General features: G+C 41.3%; 4 protein-coding genes and 1 pseudogene across 7 annotated transcripts; 1 reads left to right on the forward strand and 4 right to left on the reverse strand.

The window, feature by feature from the left end:
* Positions 1 to 81: 81 nt before the first annotated feature.
* Positions 82 to 2,033, reverse strand: LOC104798696 (annotated as a pseudogene).
* Positions 2,034 to 2,235: 202 nt separating this feature from the next.
* LOC104798691 (probable starch synthase 4, chloroplastic/amyloplastic) lies at positions 2,236 to 7,585 on the forward strand. 4 transcript variants are annotated; one of them, XM_010520866.2, is made up of 20 exons: positions 2,237 to 2,421; positions 2,891 to 2,924; positions 3,004 to 3,082; positions 3,202 to 3,330; positions 3,448 to 3,652; positions 3,787 to 3,921; positions 4,014 to 4,118; positions 4,284 to 4,382; positions 4,729 to 4,858; positions 4,940 to 4,990; positions 5,082 to 5,192; positions 5,390 to 5,448; positions 5,567 to 5,617; positions 5,716 to 5,887; positions 5,988 to 6,074; positions 6,201 to 6,272; positions 6,622 to 6,738; positions 6,832 to 6,896; positions 6,979 to 7,075; positions 7,350 to 7,585. In XM_010520866.2, the coding sequence occupies exons 1-20, from the start codon at positions 2,303 to 2,305 to the stop codon at positions 7,467 to 7,469; spliced, it is 2,037 nt and encodes a 678-aa protein (XP_010519168.1). In that variant the 5' UTR covers positions 2,237 to 2,302; the 3' UTR covers positions 7,470 to 7,585. The 4 variants fall into 4 exon arrangements, with proteins under 4 accessions (XP_019056272.1, XP_010519168.1, XP_010519171.1 ...); XM_019200727.1 differs by lacking the exons at positions 5,390 to 5,448; positions 7,350 to 7,585 and adding an exon at positions 7,235 to 7,346 and having other exon boundaries at positions 2,236 to 2,421; positions 5,508 to 5,617; XM_010520869.1 differs by lacking the exon at positions 5,390 to 5,448 and having other exon boundaries at positions 5,508 to 5,617.
* An 89-nt stretch (positions 7,586 to 7,674) lies between these two features.
* Positions 7,675 to 11,339, reverse strand: LOC104798690 (phosphoenolpyruvate carboxykinase [ATP]-like). Its single transcript, XM_010520865.1, has 11 exons — positions 11,047 to 11,339; positions 10,645 to 10,968; positions 10,438 to 10,522; positions 9,825 to 9,925; positions 9,438 to 9,736; positions 9,180 to 9,353; positions 9,030 to 9,095; positions 8,780 to 8,958; positions 8,528 to 8,697; positions 8,264 to 8,432; positions 7,675 to 8,138 (listed from the first exon to the last, which is right to left on the reverse strand). The coding sequence occupies exons 1-11, from the start codon at positions 11,316 to 11,318 to the stop codon at positions 7,995 to 7,997; spliced, it is 1,983 nt and encodes a 660-aa protein (XP_010519167.1). The 5' UTR covers positions 11,319 to 11,339; the 3' UTR covers positions 7,675 to 7,994.
* Positions 11,340 to 11,520: 181 nt separating this feature from the next.
* Positions 11,521 to 12,448, reverse strand: LOC104798697 (phosphoenolpyruvate carboxykinase [ATP]-like). Its single transcript, XM_010520874.1, has 4 exons — positions 12,330 to 12,448; positions 11,943 to 12,241; positions 11,685 to 11,858; positions 11,521 to 11,600 (listed from the first exon to the last, which is right to left on the reverse strand). The coding sequence occupies exons 1-4, from the start codon at positions 12,446 to 12,448 to the stop codon at positions 11,521 to 11,523; spliced, it is 672 nt and encodes a 223-aa protein (XP_010519176.1).
* A 2,051-nt stretch (positions 12,449 to 14,499) lies between these two features.
* On the reverse strand, positions 14,500 to 17,280 carry LOC104798692. The gene is given in 6 exon segments (XM_010520870.1): positions 14,500 to 14,679; positions 14,754 to 14,883; positions 14,886 to 14,982; positions 15,192 to 16,071; positions 16,074 to 16,605; positions 16,699 to 17,280. Coding segments are annotated over 6 exon segments (2,145 nt in total). The 5' UTR covers positions 17,086 to 17,280; the 3' UTR covers positions 14,500 to 14,560.
* Positions 17,281 to 19,564: the final 2,284 nt, after the last annotated feature.

A 19,564-nucleotide genomic window follows, 5' to 3' on the forward strand; every position in this document is an offset into this window, starting at 1 on the left:
AAACCCTAAATAATAACAGAAGAATGTATACATCTCAACATGTTATTTTTTTTTACCTTTGCATAATAATAATATCAAAAGAAAAGTAAATGATTGGTTAGTGAATGCCAACTTTAAACGGTTACTATTATGCACATTCTACATTTTTTAATCCTTCAATACGTGAAAATATGTCACAAGGTAAGTAGGTAACGGCAATTCAGGCGCTTATAAACACGTGCAGGGGATCCAGGAGAGAAAACCTGTTCAAAGATTTGTCTGAAAGATTAGCTGTCTCAACTCAAGTGAGGTCCCTAAGCAGAAAACTTCACGAGTTTTGTCTTTGTCTTTGGTACCTCCATCCTTTTTGTGGGCACTTAGTCCTTTACAACTGTCTGCCATTTTCACTCTTTAACAAAGCTTTGTAAAACAATGGTGGTAGAGAGAGAATACAATACTTGGAAGGGTAAATTAGCTTGGTCGAGGTTAGAGAGCAGACTTACAGAGTTAAGTGGTCATTCCTTCTTTTGGGTCCAAAGCCTAAGAGACTTGCCGAGAGAGCCAGATGCAATCAACTTCTCGGTTGGGTGGCATGCCGACGACATGACGGTGTTCGCGTGTGTGACCTTCCATTCTCTGAATCAGTTTCCGGGAATTCAGCTCCCACATATAGATGCAGTTGTCCTCCGAACCACTAACAATGTACTCCCCGTCTGTGATCGAGAATGCAGAGGAGATGCAGAACTTTGAGTTCGTATGGCCTGTGTATGTTTTGATGAACTTTGAAGTAGAAAGGTTCCATAATCTCTGTGATAAATAACATTGCGTACAGATCAGTATATGGCAATGAAACCGAGGAATTAACAAGTCAAGGTGATTGATTGGTGGGCTTTGTATACTGAACACCGAGAAATGTCTCCGATAAACCAAAGTTTAACACTACTAGGACATGGAAATGCGCAGAATTGTTGGATGTAACCAATAATTTGTCTCCTCTAATCATCTTACCGATAACATAAATCAGCAACAGGCAAGAAACTTTCAAGAACCACAGTGAAGTTACTTCTCCTTTCCGCGATCCAACATCCAATGTTACACAACACTTCAGTTGTCATTTGCACTGGATTCTCCTATCATAAGTTAACTAAGATTTCCACAAGTATGAAGCCTAAGACATATAACCTAATATTCGAGGATCGATAGAGACTAGAACCCATTGTCACATTGCAAAATTAAGACTTTAAACCAATGCATTGAAAATAAGGGATGAACCAAAACAAACTCACCAGAGTATTGTCCAGGGTGCCGACAAGAATAAATTTGCCGTTCGGGGAGAACCTGGCGAAGGAGACAGGCGGATTCTCATCGTCAATTAGTGTCTTCAAACAATGCCCAGTTCCTGCACCCCAAATACGGCACAGCCCGTCGTAGCTGCTTGACATAACAAGAGATCCGTCGCGATTGAAATCGATGGCGGTGACGGGATCGGAGTGCGCGGGAAGAACCTTCAAGCATTTCCCAGTTTTAACACCCCAAATCCGGACGGTCTCATCGAAGGAGCAAGAGACGATCATGTTGGTCTGAGGATTGAAGTTGACGCAGAAGGCATAGTTGGTGTGCCCCTCCAGCGTCTTGATCAGTGAGCCTGTTTCGACGTCCCACAACTATAGGGTTTTGCCATCGGAGGCTGAGACAATGAACCGCAAGTCCCACGAGAAGGCGACGTCGGAGATGCCGTTTTCGTGACCGGTGAACTTCATGACGGGCTCGGCGATGGAGTCACCGGAGAAATTGATTGTGTAAGTGCTGATGATTTTTTCGGTGGAGGCGGAAGCGAGGAGGCGGTCGTCGAAGGAGAATTTCAAGGAGGAGACAGCGCGGTCGTGGCAGGTTAGGGTTTGAGAGTGGACGTAAGGCGTGGAGGATGGAATCAATGGATCGGATCTTCTTCCGCCATGGGTGGCAAGAAAAACTTGTTCTTGCCCAAAATTCAACGAAAATTTATGAGAATTGCATTGTGAGATGGGAACTAGGCGGAGGGCTTTGAAAGGGGTTCAGGCCGAAGGAGAGGAGCTCGACGACTAACGATAAAAACAACTGTATATTCAGAATTTCTGGAAACTCGGCGGGGGTGTTTTGTGGGGGTGAAATAAAACGATAACAATAATGGGGTATAATTTGAAATAATAACAATAATGGGTTACATTTATAATTTCTGGAAATTAAAAACTAATGATTTATTTCCGGCTTCTCTTATCCTTGCCGGCGAATTCTCCTCTCTGAAAATTACTCCACTCGCCGCCGGCGATTCAAGTTGCTAACAATGCAAGCTCCGGCGATATCTCCGGTGATATGGCATCCGCCGCCACGGAGTATCTCCTCTTTCAAGCTCACCATACTGACCCAAAGACATCAGAGAGCTCCCGCACTCTGTTGCTCGAGGTTGATCTCCCAGTTTTTTTTCTTGTTTATAACCTCGTTGGGATTTATTGTTCTGCCGCCTTATCTGAATTCACGATGTCCTTGAAGTTTCATAATTTAATTGTATTGTTAGTCTGAACTGCAACATTTCTCTAGAATCTTGATTCCGCATTACTGATATGTCATAGATTGCCTGGTTTTCTGAAATATTTGTGTAATTTAGGGTTAACTCTGCAGACAACTCATTTATATCAGTTACGTTTATATTCCTCTTTACCATGTGAAGTTCATCCATTGTCTTGGGACCAAACTAATTTCCTTGCTACGCTGTTAAATGTTCGTTGGGTGTGGTGAAATCAATGGCTTGTTTTAGATCAAACCCCACTCTAGAGTGAATCTTTTTTTCCATTATCTGATCTTCAGTAGAAAATTTTCAAGTATGCATGTTTTCTCTTTGATTGGAATGTACACTTGTTTTTTTATATGCCAGACCAGAAGGGCAGAATGACTTAGAGAATCCTCAGGTATTTTTCTTTGATGTTTGGTATACTTCCTGCTTCATATAGCACGCTTTGTGAAGATGGACATATTGTTAATTCACAGGAGAATCTTGGGTTATCATCTGTTGTAACTGAAGGAAAACATAATGATATTTGGCGCCTCTTTAGAGAAGCCCAGCAAAGTAATCTCACCAGATTTGCTCCTCTGTTTCATCCAACCTTTTCTTCTCTCATATCATATAGACCACTGGTTATCGTTTAAGATGAAGATGTGCTCTGATTTGTCATCTTTTGGTTTCAGATATCCTTTTTCTGAACAAGCAGCGTCTAGCTGCAGTTGAGGAGCTTGGCAATCTAAAGAGGGAGAAAGATGAATTGGTAGATAGAATAGTTCAATTGGAGGAAGAAAATCAGAATGTTATCGGGAAAGGTGTTTATTTTTGTACAAGTTGGTTTAAATGATTCATATGTTTTCAGGTAAATTACTAACATTTTGTTTGAAACTGATTTCGGTTTGAAGTTTTGTTCTTTGCTATGTATTGAGCAGATAAACTTTCTCTATTGTGGGAGTTGCTTCTTCGTATAGATTCTATGGTGCTAAATGGATTACTTAACACTGAAGAAGCCTCATCTATGAGAACACTGGTCAGGGAGCACAGACTGGGCATCTCTGAGGTTTCCCCTGACATTTTGCAAAAAGGAGATTCCGAGATTTTAGCAGAACTCAGACTGTTCTCAGATAGGCTCAAAAGGTGACAACTTTTGTTGTACTCCTTTTAGATTCAATATATTCATAAATGTCGTTTCTCTCTGTTCTGCTTCTACTCTTATTCTCATTCTACTTCCAATTTACATTTCCTTTTCCCGTTTACCTTGTTCTTCCCAGTAATGGTTTCCACATCATTCATATCTGCTCTGAAATGGCTCCATTAGTTTCTGTGGGACCTTTGGCCTCGTATGTGACAGGACTATCTCGTGCACTCCAAGGAAAGGGCCACTTGGTTGAGGTTATATTACCAAAGTACGAATTGACCCCTCTGGACAGCTGTTTCATCTTGAGTTTTTTTTTTCTCAACGTTAGTAAACAGCTGCTAACCTAGTGTTAATTCATAGGTATGCTACCCTTGAGTTGGACGAAATTCAAGGACTCCGAGAAGTTGAAGCTGATCTGTATTCTTATTTTAATGGTCAGCTGCATGCCAACAGAATATGGAATGGGTGAGTTGAGTGTTTTGGTATTGTAAATATGATGTACGCTTGGTTGAGATTTTCTTTCATCATTGGTTGAATGTGTGGCAAAGAAATGGCAAGCATGTCATATTCTTCCACAGCAGGCAAGCAGCCACTTTCGTATGCACTTATTATAAAAGGTTGTTTACGCAGAGTTGTCTGTGGAATAGGAGTGACGCTTGTTCAACCATTGTATTACTCGTCATTTTTCAGCCGTGATAAAGTATATGGCTATTCGGATGACTTTGACAGGTAAATGATGCTGTGGTTTCTACTTACTCAGTTTTGAACCAGCATGAGAATCTTGTCATTCAGGGGATATAATTAAAGTTTTTTCCAAAACTTGGCTGATAATCGCAATTAACTGCAACAATGTTCAGCATTCTACTCATTACGTTGGTTCAACTTCAATTAAAAATCAATCACTCTCAGGCACCTTGTACAATGCCTTTCTATAAGAATCTATATAAGGTTCAACTATTTTCTGATAACCCTCCCCAGGCCCCTTTTTTTGTATAACGGAAATTTGAGCATGACCTCGTCTTGTTTCATCATTGTTTTGTTCCGGGGTGAGTGTGTTACCTGTTAATGATATCAGATTTGCGTACTTCTCTCGTGCTTCACTGGATTACATAGTAAAATCTGGAAAGCGGCCAGATGTATTACACATTCACAACCGGGAGACTGCAATAGTAGGACCACTTTTTTGGGATATTTTTGTTAATCAGGTAAGCACTTCAAACTTCAGAGTGATGACATTGTAGCCTGTTAACTCTTGTGCCCTATCCATAATTTCCTCGAACTTGTAGGGGCTTGAAGGTTCTAGAATACTCTTTACATGCCAAGGGTTTGACTCAGAGGCAAGCCGCAAGCTGCTTTCCTTTTTCCTTTATGCCTTACATTCTATATTTGCAAGACAGATCAGAACTTATGTAATGTTTTATGTTGTAGTATCTTGTCCCTCCTGACAAGTTGGCGCTATGTGGTCTTGATCCAGCTGGACTTCACCGTCTTGATCGCTTGCAAGATAATATTAAGCCACAGTTTGTTAATGTTTTGAAGGTAAATAGGCATGAGAAATATATCTCTATGGTGAACATGTTTAGAAAAGCCAAGTTTCTTTGATGTTCACAATATGGGGGATTATATCTTCATTCTGTTTTTTTAGGATCTTCATACAGTCCGTATAGTTTTTTGTGTAATTGAATATATATATCTGTTCAACATCTTTTTCCAGTACCCTTACATCTCCTTGTCAGGGTGGTATTGTGTACTCCAACAAAGTTGTCACTATGCCATCCTCACATTCTAAGGGAAGGATAATTCATAGTTATCTGTTCAACATCTTTTTCCAGTACCCTTACATCTCCTTGTCAGGGTGGTATTGTCTACTCCAACAAAGTTGTCACTATGCCATCCTCACATTCTAAGGGAAGGATAATTCATAGTTCGAGTCATGGGCTTGAACCCGCTTTAGCTGTTCACAAGTAAGTTAATGACCTTCCAGTTACCGTAATATATCAAGGATTCAAGGCCATTGTGCTTCTTTGATCTTATGATTCTTACCCTATTCCTTGGAATCTAGGGAGAAATTGCTTCTTGCTCCTTCTTTTGGGTTGGACAGCACAACATGGGATCCTTCAAAAGATGAATTTCTTCCTGAAAAGTATAGTGTTGAGGACATCAGGGGCAAATCGATCTGTAAGGTTGAATTGCAGCACCAACTGGGTTTAGTGGAGCATATTTCGACCACCGTTGTATGTTTTTCTCACCTGTTTTTTTTTTTTTGGTTGTGGTATCAAAAGAGTAATGGCAACCACAGGTTGTCTCTGAAAGTTTGATTTTCTGTTCCTTAAGGTTGGATGCATCTTTACTGAAATATCAGATGTTGATCTTGAGAGCTTAAAGGCAATTGTGCGGGGTTCAATTATGACAGGCATCCAGGTTTATGATCAATTTCTTACTGAATTTGACCACTGTTGTTGATAGTTGGAGGAGCTTATACATATTTGCAAGATCTGACTGAATATTACCTGAAGAAACTGAAATATTTTTTTTCTTTTTCCCCAGTTTATTTTGATGGGAATGAATGAAGATCAGACGACAATTGGGGAGCTGGAGAAATTGCAGGAAGAATTTGAGGTGAGACTATAATCTAACCTATTGTATCTTTTGTATAGCATCGTCTGTTTCCATTTGAAACGTGGAAAGCGATGTTTAAGACATGAATCCCACGCCCGCCCCAAACACGGGCATTTCTTAAAGTCTGCAGATAAACCAACGAAGACACTAGTCCCTGTCATCTTTCAGATGAGCTTACACAAGAATGCAAAAGTGTATTTTGAATCCTGTTATAAATGCTTCCTAATTGAAGTTGGATTTTAAAGAATCAAAGTCTGATTTGATTCTCTTTTCTCTATTCCTTGTATAGATCATTTTTCTTCTCATCGCTAAGAAAAGTGATCCATATGTTTTGCATTTCTTTTCTCAGGATGGAGGGAATCTCATGTTTGTGCGAGGACACGATGAAACTCTTCTGCATCTGATTTTTGCAGGATCTGACATTATGTTGTGCCAGTCCTTGCACGATCCCATTCTTCAGGTCCCTGTAAGTTCAACACACTATGCTCGGCCACAACAGATTTGTATCTCTCTCTACTTTCGCAAATAGCTCTCTTGTTTCTGTTTTTTTACAACGCAGTTCAAGGCTTTAAGATACGGAACAGTACCAATTGCTCTTAAAACTAACAGCAGTGATGCCTTCGGGTAAGCATACATTGTAAGAGATGGTGTGGAATAACCGGATTTTGGCAAGAGAGTTAACCAGTGACCAAAAATGTTGTTCCAGGCATTTAGGAGCTCATGAACAAGAGACCACAGGACTTGCAGGGTTCATCAACTCCACCTTTGGAGACATGTCCTTAAGCCAAGCCTTGGACCACATAGTGAGTATATCACCTTATAAAAAACACCGTTTATCTCCGTCACGCCTAACGTAGAAACACAATCAATGAGCCTTGAATCATTGGGGATTATCCATCCTTTCCATAGAGAGTTCAGACCCATGTATGGGCTATTGCGTTGGATTTATACGGTATATGCAGTTCTACAGGTGATGGCGTAGATGGGGAGTGAGGCATTATAGATGTAATTTTTGGGAATGGGATTTTGGTGGTGAAACCGTTTGGATAATGCGGGAGAGTGTTTGGGTTTGTGCAGAGGAACAAACCGACCACGTGGAAGAGGAAGATAATGGAAGCAATGGGGAAGGATTTCTCATGGGACGGGGAATGTTGTGATATTCACATCTCCGCTTATGCTTCGATCAAGAGCTTGTGAACAAGAATATCTCCACAGTCGTACATGATTCTGCGCGTGTGTGTGTGTATATACATGCACAGATTCCATGTATTTTGTCTGTCCTAATGAAGATAGATTATGGTTAGATTGCATAACTAGATTCTGATAACCAAGAAAGGACACTGCAGTCTAAACAAGCTCATCCATCTCATTTGATAATTAGCGACACTAAACGACTGCTGCATGTGAAAAGTGAAGATTAATTAACCACATAAACCTCGATCCTCAACCGAAGCTCGAGAATCAAGCATGGGGACTTACCACACCGACTCCATACAAGGATTCCCTCGAATCACAAGAGAACTTTGGTGAAACAAAAATCAGAGGGCCAGACAAAGGCTTCCTCATCCGTATACTGTCAAATTATTCTTTCCTTCTTCTGGTGATGTATTTTGTCCACCACACACGCACAAGAAAGAAGGGGTGAAAAATAAATACTAGTTTAAATCAATATTTGTCGTTGGCTTGAAATGAATGAACCGTTCATCATTGCCCTTTTTGAGCTTAGAAGTTGGGACCAGCAGCGAGAATCTGGTCGGTCAACTTCCCATCCTCACCAATCCTGTGGCTCGTGAAAGTCTCGAAGTTCTTCCTGAACAGACCGCCCAGTTTCAGCAGTGTCTCCTTGTAAGCCGCCTTGTCCGACCACTGCCACACCAACCCCGTAGTTAGCACTTTACGTTCTCAATGTATAAACCCTTCAATGTCTTTTCTCATTCCTGAAAACTGGTCGGATTCGTAGGGAATTCGAAGAAGGGTATTCGTCAACTTACAGCGTTGATAGGATCCAGAATCTCAGACGGCACTCCTTCAACCTCTGTCGGGATCTCCAGTCCGAAGATCTCTGTCGTTTTGTATTTTGCATTAAGAAGACTGCCCGAATGAATGGCGTCGATTATCTTCCTGGTGTATGCTAACTTGATACGGCTTCCGGAGCCATAGCTGCAACAACCAGAAACCAAGAATTTCTTTCCTTTTTGTTTTTGTCTTGTCATTTGTTAGAGGATGTACTGAGATTCAGGTATAGAGATGGTAACCTGCCACCGGACCAACCGGTGTTGACGAGCCAACCGGTAGCACCGTGCTTCTGCATCTTGTCGGCCAACATGGCAGCATACTTGGTGGGATGAAGCATGATGAATGCAGCACCGAAGCAAGCTGAGAATGTCGCCTGTGGCTCCTTTATCCCCTCTTCTGTTCCCGCAACCTGCACCATCCAACAACAGTTGAAAACACGTGGGTCTGGTCTGGTCTGGTCCGGTCCGGCCTGTGTTTAGAAGATACTTTACCAGAGCGGTGTAGCCACTAATGAAATGGTACATGGTCTGAGCTAGGTTAAGTTTGCTGATTGGCGGCAACACCCCGAAGGCATCGCATGCCAACAGAATCACGTTCTTGGGGTGTGGCCCGACACATGGGATCTTCGAGTTCGGTATGTACTCGATTGGATAAGCCGCACGTGTGTTTTCTGCAACTCAAAAGCATCAATGAAGCTGATATCTTCATAGTACATATGGTCGGAACGCTAGATTATGTTACCAGTGACTGATTTGTCTGTATAATCCACTTCACGGGTATGCTCGTCGAACACCACATTCTCCAGAACTGTTATAACAAAAACATAATAAACCCATCTCGTAAACCCTAAAACGTAGGCATTAAGCTATATATAGTCTGGATAATATTTACCAGTTCCGAACTTGATGGCATTAAAGATCTCAGGTTCTTTCTCTCTGGATAGATCGATACACTTGGCGTAGCAACCACCTTCGATGTTGGAAACACCCGTATCAGTCCAGCAATGCTCGTCGTCTCCGATCAAGTACCTGTTGTTATCCGTCGACAATGTCGTCTTTCCGGTACCTGCAGGTAACAAATTCGATCCATACATATAGATCGATCTCTCAGACAACAACAGAAGGGGCGGTTTGGGATAAAAGGGGGTACCAGAGAGACCGAAGAAGAGGGCGACATCGCCATCTTTGCCCATGTTACAGCCAGAGTGAAGAGACAGAATCTGTCGCTTGGGCATCAAGTAATGCATGACACCGAACAGTCCCTTCTTCATCTCTCCGGCGTACTGAGTTCCGAGAATCACCATCTCTCTTCTGGCGAGATTGATATCAATGCTCGTCGAAGACGTCATGTAATGAGTGTAACGGTTACATGGAAACCTTCCGGCGTTGTAGATCGTGAAATCCGGCGTCCCGAAATCCGCCAGCTCCTCCGGCGTCGGGCGGATACACCTTTTTTCAGACAATAGATATACAGTTAATTGATCTACTGGTTATGTTCCATTATGTATGGAAGAGATGCAAGTGTGTCCGAACTTACATGTTGTGCATGAACAGAGAATGATAAGCTCTTGCGGAGACTATCCTGACTTTGATTTTGTTCTCTGGATCCCAGTTCAAGAACTGGTCGTTCACAAATACCTGGAAATTTCCATCCATTAATTGATCGACTGCTTTGATGCAAAATTTCAAATAAATACACAGATTTCTTACATATTTCTATATTGATAAATAAATTCTAATTTTTTTAAAAAAAACACAAATTCCATTAACACTGACTATTCCATTTGTTTTAGCTAAAAATCCATATCAATACACAAATTTGTTACAAACTACTATATTAGTACACAAATTTTGAAAATTTCTAAAAAATATGTATACGAATTTTTCCCAACCGATGAATTTACAAGTCACTTATTATTTTACATGTAGTTTTTGGAATCTCATAAAATTTCATGTATTTTTTTTATAATTGTTATAAAATTCATGGTTTTAAATGGAATTTGGAAAAACAATTATATTTTTCTGAAAATTTTAAATTTCTGGGTATTATGCTATTATTAATAAATTTAAATATCTATACTAGATCTTTCATTTGAAAATGCAGGAAAAAAAATAACTTGAGAAAAAATAAGGAAAAATGTTAATATTACCTTGTCCAAAGAATTTAAGTAATCCACAGCTCTCTCTCGGTTGACCATGAAGGTCTGTTCATCCATTTCGATGTTTGGTGAACCTCTGTTATATTTCCCCCCAAAAAACTCATTACTTATTCTTTATATATATATATATGCATATATTATATGAAAATGTATATATATAGACTCTGAAGACGAGAGAGAGAGGGGAAAGGAACTGACTTTCCCCACCAAAGCTCAGAGGCGGTAGTGTCATCCTTAACGATACGCTTATCCTTAGGGGAGCGACCAGTTTTGGCTCCGGACAAGGTAGCTAAAGCTCCAGTTGATGTAATGAATGATCCTTTCTCGTACTTTATGGCCTGTTCGTACAGCTCCCCGGGCGATAGGTTATAGAGCACGTGCGTGAATTTCAAGGCACTGTCGCTCACTGCTATTGTCGGCGCCGGCACGTGCGACACCTTCACCGCCGACTCTGATACCCTCTCCGGATCTCCCTTCACCACCATCGGCCCCTTTTCCCTCGTCATCGACGCCAGCGATGCACTGCATGCATGCAGATGGATTCACCAATATATACACATATATACGTGTGTTGGTGTATATATATGATGATGATGTTACCTGACGGATTGGAGCATGGTCTCCTCGGATACGGGGGTGGAGGGCCCACTGGCAGAGGCGGAGGCGCCTTTCAATGGAGTGTTTGGAACAGATTTCTTGGTCTGCAGTCTATGGAGTTCGTCGATTGTCTGAACCCTAACAGAGCTCGTGCTTCCGTCGTGACAGACGTCCTTCTCGTCTCCCCTCGATTTCTCCGTCGTTATCTTCGGCAGTGCCTCACGCGCCGCCGTCGCCTCGCTCGAGAAGCTGAACTCTCCGCCGTTCCCCGCCATCTCTCTCTCTCTCTCTCTGGAATCGATATATATATGTATGTATATACACAAACACACGTACGATCGTCTATATATACACGAAGAAATCTATTTATAGACAGCTCGGAAAATGAGATTACCAGAAAAGGAAAAGGAAAGGATAATATGAACCGTACGTGCCGCGGAGATATGCGGGAATGGACAAATACATATGGTCGGAACGCTAGATTATGTTACCAGTGACTGATTTGTCTGTATAATCCACTTCACGGGTATGCTCGTCGAACACCACATTCTCCAGAACTGTTATAACAAAAACATAATAAACCCATCTCGTAAACCCTAAAACGTAGGCATTAAGCTATATATAGTCTGGATAATATTTACCAGTTCCGAACTTGATGGCATTAAAGATCTCAGGTTCTTTCTCTCTGGATAGATCGATACACTTGGCGTAGCAACCACCTTCGATGTTGGAAACACCCGTATCAGTCCAGCAATGCTCGTCGTCTCCGATCAAGTACCTGTTGTTATCCGTCGACAATGTCGTCTTTCCGGTACCTGCAGGTAACAAATTCGATCCATACATATAGATCGATCTCTCAGACAACAACAGAAGGGGCGGTTTGGGATAAAAGGGGGTACCAGAGAGGCCGAAGAAGAGGGCGACATCGCCATCTTTGCCCATGTTACAGCCAGAGTGAAGAGACAGAATCTGTCGCTTGGGCATCAAGTAATGCATGACACCGAACAGTCCCTTCTTCATCTCTCCGGCGTACTGAGTTCCGAGAATCACCATCTCTCTTCTGGCGAGATTGATATCAATGCTCGTCGAAGACGTCATGTAATGAGTGTAACGGTTACATGGAAACCTTCCGGCGTTGTAGATCGTGAAATCCGGCGTCCCGAAATCCGCCAGCTCCTCCGGCGTCGGGCGGATACACCTTTTTTCAGACAATAGATATACAGTTAATTGATCTACTGGTTATGTTCCATTATGTATGGAAGAGATGCAAGTGTGTCCGAACTTACATGTTGTGCATGAACAGAGAATGATAAGCTCTTGCGGAGACTATCCTGACTTTGATTTTGTTCTCTGGATCCCAGTTCAAGAACTGGTCGTTCACAAATACCTGGAAATTTCCATCCATTAATTGATCGACTGCTTTGATGCAAAATTTCAAATAAATACACAGATTTCTTACATATTTCTATATTGATAAATAAATTCTAATTTTTTTAAAAAAAACACAAATTCCATTAACACTGACTATTCCATTTGTTTTAGCTAAAAATCCATATCAATACACAAATTTGTTACAAACTACTATATTAGTACACAAATTTTGAAAATTTCTAAAAAATATGTATACGAATTTTTCCCAACCGATGAATTTACAAGTCACTTATTATTTTACATGTAGTTTTTGGAATCTCATAAAATTTCATGTATTTGTTGCCATTTCAGTGAGCCTATTATTTTCCTTCTTTATACTTAAAATCATTTTCATAAACAAATACGTAAATTGCACTTTTAACGTATTTAAATACTGCGTCAACAAAACTTTGGTCATTCAATAAGATCTATTGGTGGAAAGGTATATATAATATAAGTGCAAATCTCTAAGGGAGATTTTTTCTTTTGGTCCGTTATTCCAACATCCCTCATCCAAAAATAAATTATATCGTTGAAGGAAAATCCTAACTTTAGACATTTGGTTATGCATCACATCAAATTATTATTATTATTATTACGCAATTAATTTGGATTAATATGTTCATCAATAAATATCAACGAAAATTAAGGAAATCTACATTGGCCTGTAAAAGTGATCGACACGTGTCACCGAATCATTTCATTTCAAGACATTACCTAACCAAATTCTAATTCTATATACCTAACCCAACCCATCAGTTATGGCTGGGTCACATCAAATTATTATTATTATTATTACGCAATTAATTTGGATTAATATGTTCATCAATAAATATCAACGAAAATTAAGGAAATCTACATTGGCCTGTAAAAGTGATCGACACGTGTCACCGAATCATTTCATTTCAAGACATTACCTAACCAAATTCTAATTCTATATACCTAACCCAACCCATCAGTTATGGCTGGGCGATATATTCTGAATCTTCAATTATGCAATACGGGTACGGCCTTCAATTATTTATAGGTTTTTTAAATAATATATAGCCCTTTTTATAACGAAGATTCTCTTTTTTTCACCCTTTTTTTATGTTAAGCGATATTATTTTATTTTTAACAAAATTTTATCGAAGAAATATATCGCGGGAATTTGGAAAAAAAAATCATTATAGACGTCGGCTATGAAAAAGTATTTTTGTTATCATATTCGAGCTTAGATACACCAATTATAAATAACAACTTAGAACAATGGATTATACGAATTATTAGTATAGTTATACAATATATATATATATATATATATATATATATATATGAACATCTAGAAATTTTATTAGAATATTGCAGTAATATTTATTTCTGTTTTTTTTTAGTTTTCGAAGCAAAAAAAAAAAAAATCAAAGGGAACAAAACAAAATACTAAATAGTGCCTCAATCTGACACATTTTAATGATCATGATCATGTGTGCAGAGTGGACCTTCTTGGACATTAAAAAACTCTTCCCCCACCAAAAAAAAAATACGATTTATTAAAATCATTACAATTTGGAATTTGGTGCGCCGTTAGTATTTTTTTAGTATATAGTCACATGATTAATTAACTCTAACATTCTGTTTGGCTGTATAATAATTACATCTTATTTTTAAAAATCATAATCATTAGCAACTCTCGAGACGTATATAGTAGGACCTAGATTCTTTGACCGTCGAAAGTCTTTTGCATATATAAAATTCTTAATTTCAATCCGGACAATCATTTCCTTAGTTTGAAATGCTTCAATGCCTTTTTTTTCCTATTTATAAAAGATTTAATTCAATACAATTGCGATGAATAATAATATTACATATTTTTTTTTAATGAGGTACGACTTGGACTTTTTGAAAAATACAAAAAGAAGGAACAGACTAATCAATTTCATGTAGGGTTCGATCTCTGTGCACAAAAGGCCACACCCGTCGGGTACCGATTGTCGCTATTATGCGCCCGGGGTCCCTTTCCACTCCTCTCATTTCACCAATTTATTTTTATCATTCCGTACTAAATTAATACCGTATTTTAAATTAATCGTTCCCGAAAATAACAAAAAATAATCATACAGATTATAAACTAAAATCTGGCGTCTTCCAAACCGTGCAAGTCGCTGACCCGATTCATGTGCTTCCTCATCATAGCCACTTTCGCCAATTTCTCGGCGGCTCGCCCAGCCGACGTCGGCGGAATTTGCAAGCCGACGTCGGCGTAATTTGCTCCACCGCTTTTTCTTCGGTTTGAGCCACCGGATGGCTCCTCTGTCTCGACCCGGTTTGATCTTTGGTCCGAGCCACTGAACCAGCCCTGAGTCTCAACCGGTTCAACTCGGCAAGCTCAGCCTCCAAGCCACGCAGGCTATCTTCGACTGAGCCAGTATTAGCTTGCGACATTGTGGCTCCCGCCCCTGATAAGCTGCGGCCAAATCTTCCCGCTCAATTAACCGGCGAGATTCAGTCACAGCTCGTGATGCCGCGTGGAGATTTCTCAGCCGTTCGATGCTCGGGGACGATGATCGGACGGTCTGCGGCCGCGGGATCAGAAGACGCCGTTCCGCGGGGCAGATGGTCGGTCGGTGAGTTATGGGGTCAACGATAAAGGACCGTACGGACATGACGTGGTAGGACCCGCCCGACGAAGCAGGCACTTTGATTCAGTCACAGCTCGTGATGCCGCGTGGAGATTTCTCAGCCGTTCGATGCTCGGGGACGATGATCGGACGGTCTGCGGCCGCGGGATCAGAAGACGCCGTTCCGCGGGGCAGATGGTCGGTCGGTGAGTTATGGGGTCAACGATAAAGGACCGTACGGACATGACGTGGTAGGACCCGCCCGACGAAGCAGGCACTTTGATTTCCACGAGCAATTCCCTCTCCTCCTCCGCGAACAGGCCTCCGACCACCACCGAACCGGATCCGAATCTCTCGGGCCGACCCGACAGAGTGTACACCGACGTTATCTCCGAGGAACTCGATCCGGAGACCAGATCGAGCTGCAGCCTCACCTCCCTCATCGCTAAATTGAACAACCCCGCGATCCGCTCCGTGAACGCGTCTCGGAGTGGCGCGTGATCCAACGTACCGCCGGGTGCGACCCATACGGAATGGACGGGGATCTCCAGGTGAGAGAGGCGAGTGGTGGAGACGACGAAAGGCACTCGCTTTGAGCTCAGTTGGGCCTTGAGGACCGCCGGATTATCCTGACCGTCCGATAAGACGATGATGCTCGCCGTCGGATTCCTCTCCCGCCGATCTTCCACGACCTTCACCGCTTTCTTCACCGCGTCGTTCACGCTCATACCGGCTCCAGTGCCGGCGCCAGCACCTCCGGAGAGTACATCCACAATCCGCCGTGCCGTCCGGCGTCCTTCCGCCGTCATCCGCCGAAGCGGCAGGCACCCCCTCGATCCGAAGGCGCTCTTCGATCCAAAGGAGAAGACAACGATAGATAGCCGGTCCGTCTCCCGGAGGAGAGAGATCATCAGCCTCATCGCGTGCTTCACTGTCTGCAATCTCACCCCGCCGCTGAGATCGAGGACCGTAACCAAGTCCACCGCCGGCCTAGGATCCTCACGCGCTGCCGTGAGCGGCGGGGCCTTAACCTAACCTTCATTACGACGGCGTGCGTCTCGTATCTTCTCCCGGCGGCGACAACGGCAGATTCCGGCTGTAACTTAACCTCCAGATTCATCGAGATTGGAGGATCAACCAACTTGGAAGGCAAAGCAAACGTCGATGTATTCGCGAAGAACCCCGGAAATTCGTCGTCGTCTTCCACATCGATTTCGTCTGATTCCGGTATCGTATTGAACTGAGCGAGAGACACCGGCGAATAAGTCAACGGCTCATCGTCGTTGTAGACTCTCAGCGACTTCCCGGCCTTGACTTCTCGGATCTTGGACTCGGGTTCGGGTCTTCTATTCGGGTCGGGCCTGAAGCTACTGTGCGCATATGGGTTACGCGACGGCGCGTCGGTCCACGCGGTCGCACAGACCGGACAGCGTTTATCTCCGAGCCTGACGATGCAATGAAGGTGAAACGCGTGGGAACACTCCGCCGTAAAGATCGCCGAACCTTGACCCGATTTCATGCTCTGCAAACAAATCCCACATCTGCTACTACTACTCTGCGGTAAAAAAAACGAGGGAAAACAGTTACCCACACAAAAATCATCGATTAGAATCATGGGTTCCGACCAAAAGCGGGGAAAGATCGTTACTTTGTTGAGAAGAAGCGTGGCTCTGAGTAGAGATAGACCGGAGGAAGGAGATTTCGGGGAAGAAGGGTTAGAGAAACTGGAGAACAATCTAGGGCTAGTACTGGTGTTGTTCCTCGGAGTAGCATTGCTGATGGTTCTGCAATGGAGTTTAGGGCTACAGGGCAGAGACGAGGAAGGGATCGTGGCGACGGAGGTGGCCGTGTGGGACCGGCAGCCGAGGTCGGCGACGGGTACGGAATCGGACCGGAGGCGGGGCGTTGACGGGTTCGAGAAGAAACCGAACTTGGGTCGGAGCCTGGGGCTAGGATTAGCGGCTTGAGGGTCACGAGGTGATGTATGATCTCTGTCCACGGAGGTACAGAAAGCTCTTCTCCAACCGAACACCATCTCCTCTTCTGCAACTAATTATCTGAGAAAGGCCGAAGGGCGACGAGGACGAAGAAGAATTTGGGAATGGATCATAAGCACCAAGGAACAGGGAGAAAGAAACGGAAGGAGAGAGAGAGAGAGGATAAGTTTTTTTTTTCTTCTGATGATGATTTTTCTGTAATACAAAAAGGTCCCTCTCCTTGTATATCCTTTTCTTTCAGCCATATATATATATATAATTAAAAAAAATGTGAAAGCATTTGATTTTATTGTGCTTTCCATTTTGCATGTAAAGCGTAAACCCGTCCATAATTCCACCTCGGGAGCAACAAAAATTAAACACAGTTACGTAAAGAGATATAATTGTGCTTTCCATTTTGCATGTAAAGCGTAAACCCGTCCATAATTCCACCTCGGGAGCAACAAAAATTAAACACAGTTACGTAAAGTATCGTCTGTAGTTTCTCTATTTAAAACTTATTATGTGAAGGTGGTATTGTATCACGAAACAACCATTAAAACAAAGCCATTGTATTGTATGTATATAATATAATAAATTGCAATATTTTCAAGAAATTAATTAAATCAGAGATTTGATTGAGTTGCATTGGGATGGACGGTGTTAAAAAAAAAAATTACGCCTAGTAGTGAAAGCCTCCCTTCCTTTCTCTCGAAAGCCTCGCCTTTCTTTTCCCTTACTCTTTCTCTTTTTTTTTTTTTTTTTTTTTGGGGCATTGCATGAATCAATTTCATTTACGGTATATACTAACATCATTAAATAAAAAGACTCCGCTGCATCAATATTTTGATGGGTTTGGGAAATTTCAGGGAAATATTCATTTATATTTTTTTTTATCAATATTCAGAAACGGGAGTGTTAAAAAAATGCGGAGGAAAAACTAGGGCTGGGCCTTTCAGTTCAGTTCTTCGGAATTGGACCGAACCGAACCGAAAAACGATATTTTTTCAGACCCAAAACCGTTCTTAATTCCCAAACGGTACCATTTTTAGAGAACCGAATTTTTCCGGAACCGAACCGAACCAAACCGAATTTTAAAAATCCCGAAAAACTGAATATTTTTAAAAAAAATCTATCCTTTTTTTAATAAAACCCGAAATCAAACCGAACCGATACCAAAACTGAACCGAACCGAATACAATATAAGAACCGATTGGTACGTATTTTTGTAAAACCGAAAGAACCAAACCGATCTATTCTCATCCCGAACCTGAACCGTTTCCCCAAACACCCAACCCTAGAAAAAACCCACCACTCCATATGGTTTTATAAGTTTTGTTTTTATATCTTCCAAGTCATGTGTAATTAATTTAATTTTCTAAAAACAAAACTGAAAATATGGATGGCAACAGAAAGGGCGTCAGTGCCACGTGGCACGTGACGCTTGATCAAGATTCAAAAAGCAGAACGAGTCAATGCTTCCCTTCCTATCTATTTCCGAAATCAAAATCACATAACGACGCCGTATCTTGGGTCTTAGTTTCAGCCCAGCTGGCATCTGTTCGTACCTACCGAGGTACCTTCTGTTTCGTCCAGTATCTTTCAACCTTTGCTTCCGCCCTAAAATTTATAACCGACCACATCTATGTTTCTTGGATTTTAATTTTGACTTGTAATTATTAAATACATCAATATTAAATCATACCCCCCCCCCTTCGTTAGGGTAATGAGTTGGAGTTATTATAAGAAATCATATGGTAAGAGCATCGTGGTATTATATAATTCGTGCTCGAGAGCAGTGTACATGTCATGTTTGTTAATGATTTGCCCACGAGAGAATATGATTTTTTTACATTTACAAAAAAAAATCAATAATCGTAGGGTTAATGATAGGGCTATAACCATACGGACGGTCCATCAAATTGCCAAAGGGATGGTGGGTTTTGTTCGATTTTGACTTTTGATTATTTACTTTTTTTTAAAAAAAGAAAAGATCCGTTATACGTTTAAATTGTTTAATATCGAGATTCGATGAACCCACCACTATTCATATGGGCGATGATATAATAATGCTAATAGTATTCGATTAGTTATTAATATATTGGGGAAAGACAATCGAAACGAAGACTTTGCGAAATGTTTGGTGTTTTTAAGTGGATGCCATTTTCGGAGGGGCACATGCACGTCATGAAAGGGCTCATTTATATATCGCTTGAAGATATTTCAGATTTTGAAATTATCATTTGATAAATATGATATAATTTAACTTCTGATTATAGTTAAAAACTTTATAATTTAATTAGAGTGTTATATTTCAGTATGGCCTAAAATAACAATGACCTAAAACCCTAAAAAAAAAAGATAGGTTCCGTTGCTTAAAATATATTCGGTCGAATTAGGGATTTTTTATGACATTTGGAAAAAATAATAATAACGATTAGTTTATTATTCTCGAAACATGAAATTATTTGAAGATTGTGAGATATATAATACCCCCGCGGTATCATGAATTCTTGAAAGAAAATAGTGTCCTACACG

Source organism: Tarenaya hassleriana, unplaced genomic scaffold (assembly GCF_000463585.1).
Source record: "Tarenaya hassleriana unplaced genomic scaffold, ASM46358v1 Cleome560, whole genome shotgun sequence".
Taxonomy (NCBI): Eukaryota; Viridiplantae; Streptophyta; class Magnoliopsida; order Brassicales; family Cleomaceae; genus Tarenaya; species Tarenaya hassleriana.

What these genes read in the sequence shown, in the direction of transcription:
- LOC104798690 (XM_010520865.1), bottom strand. Translation starts at nt 11,318, where the DNA reads ATGGCGGGGAACGGCGGAGAGTTCAGCTTCTCGAGCGAGGCGACGGCG. An exon ending in ACTTAAATTCTTTGGACAAG is followed by an intron (nt 9,926 to 10,437) that starts GTAATATTAACA and finishes GGAAATTTCCAG; the next exon opens with GTATTTGTGAACGACCAGTT. An exon ending in TGCCATCAAGTTCGGAACTG is followed by an intron (nt 9,096 to 9,179) that starts GTAAATATTATC and finishes TTGTTATAACAG; the next exon opens with TTCTGGAGAATGTGGTGTTC.
- LOC104798697 (XM_010520874.1), bottom strand. Translation starts at nt 12,448, where the DNA reads ATGGATGGAAATTTCCAGGTATTTGTGAACGACCAGTTCTTGAACTGG. An exon ending in TCTCTGTTCATGCACAACAT is followed by an intron (nt 12,242 to 12,329) that starts GTAAGTTCGGAC and finishes GTCTGAAAAAAG; the next exon opens with GTGTATCCGCCCGACGCCGG. An exon ending in CCTCTTCTTCGGCCTCTCTG is followed by an intron (nt 11,859 to 11,942) that starts GTACCCCCTTTT and finishes TGTTACCTGCAG; the next exon opens with GTACCGGAAAGACGACATTG.
- LOC104798691 (XM_010520866.2), top strand. Translation starts at nt 2,303, where the DNA reads ATGCAAGCTCCGGCGATATCTCCGGTGATATGGCATCCGCCGCCACGG. An exon ending in CCCGCACTCTGTTGCTCGAG is followed by an intron (nt 2,422 to 2,890) that starts GTTGATCTCCCA and finishes TTTATATGCCAG; the next exon opens with ACCAGAAGGGCAGAATGACT. An exon ending in AGTTTGTTAATGTTTTGAAG is followed by an intron (nt 5,193 to 5,389) that starts GTAAATAGGCAT and finishes TCTCCTTGTCAG; the next exon opens with GGTGGTATTGTGTACTCCAA.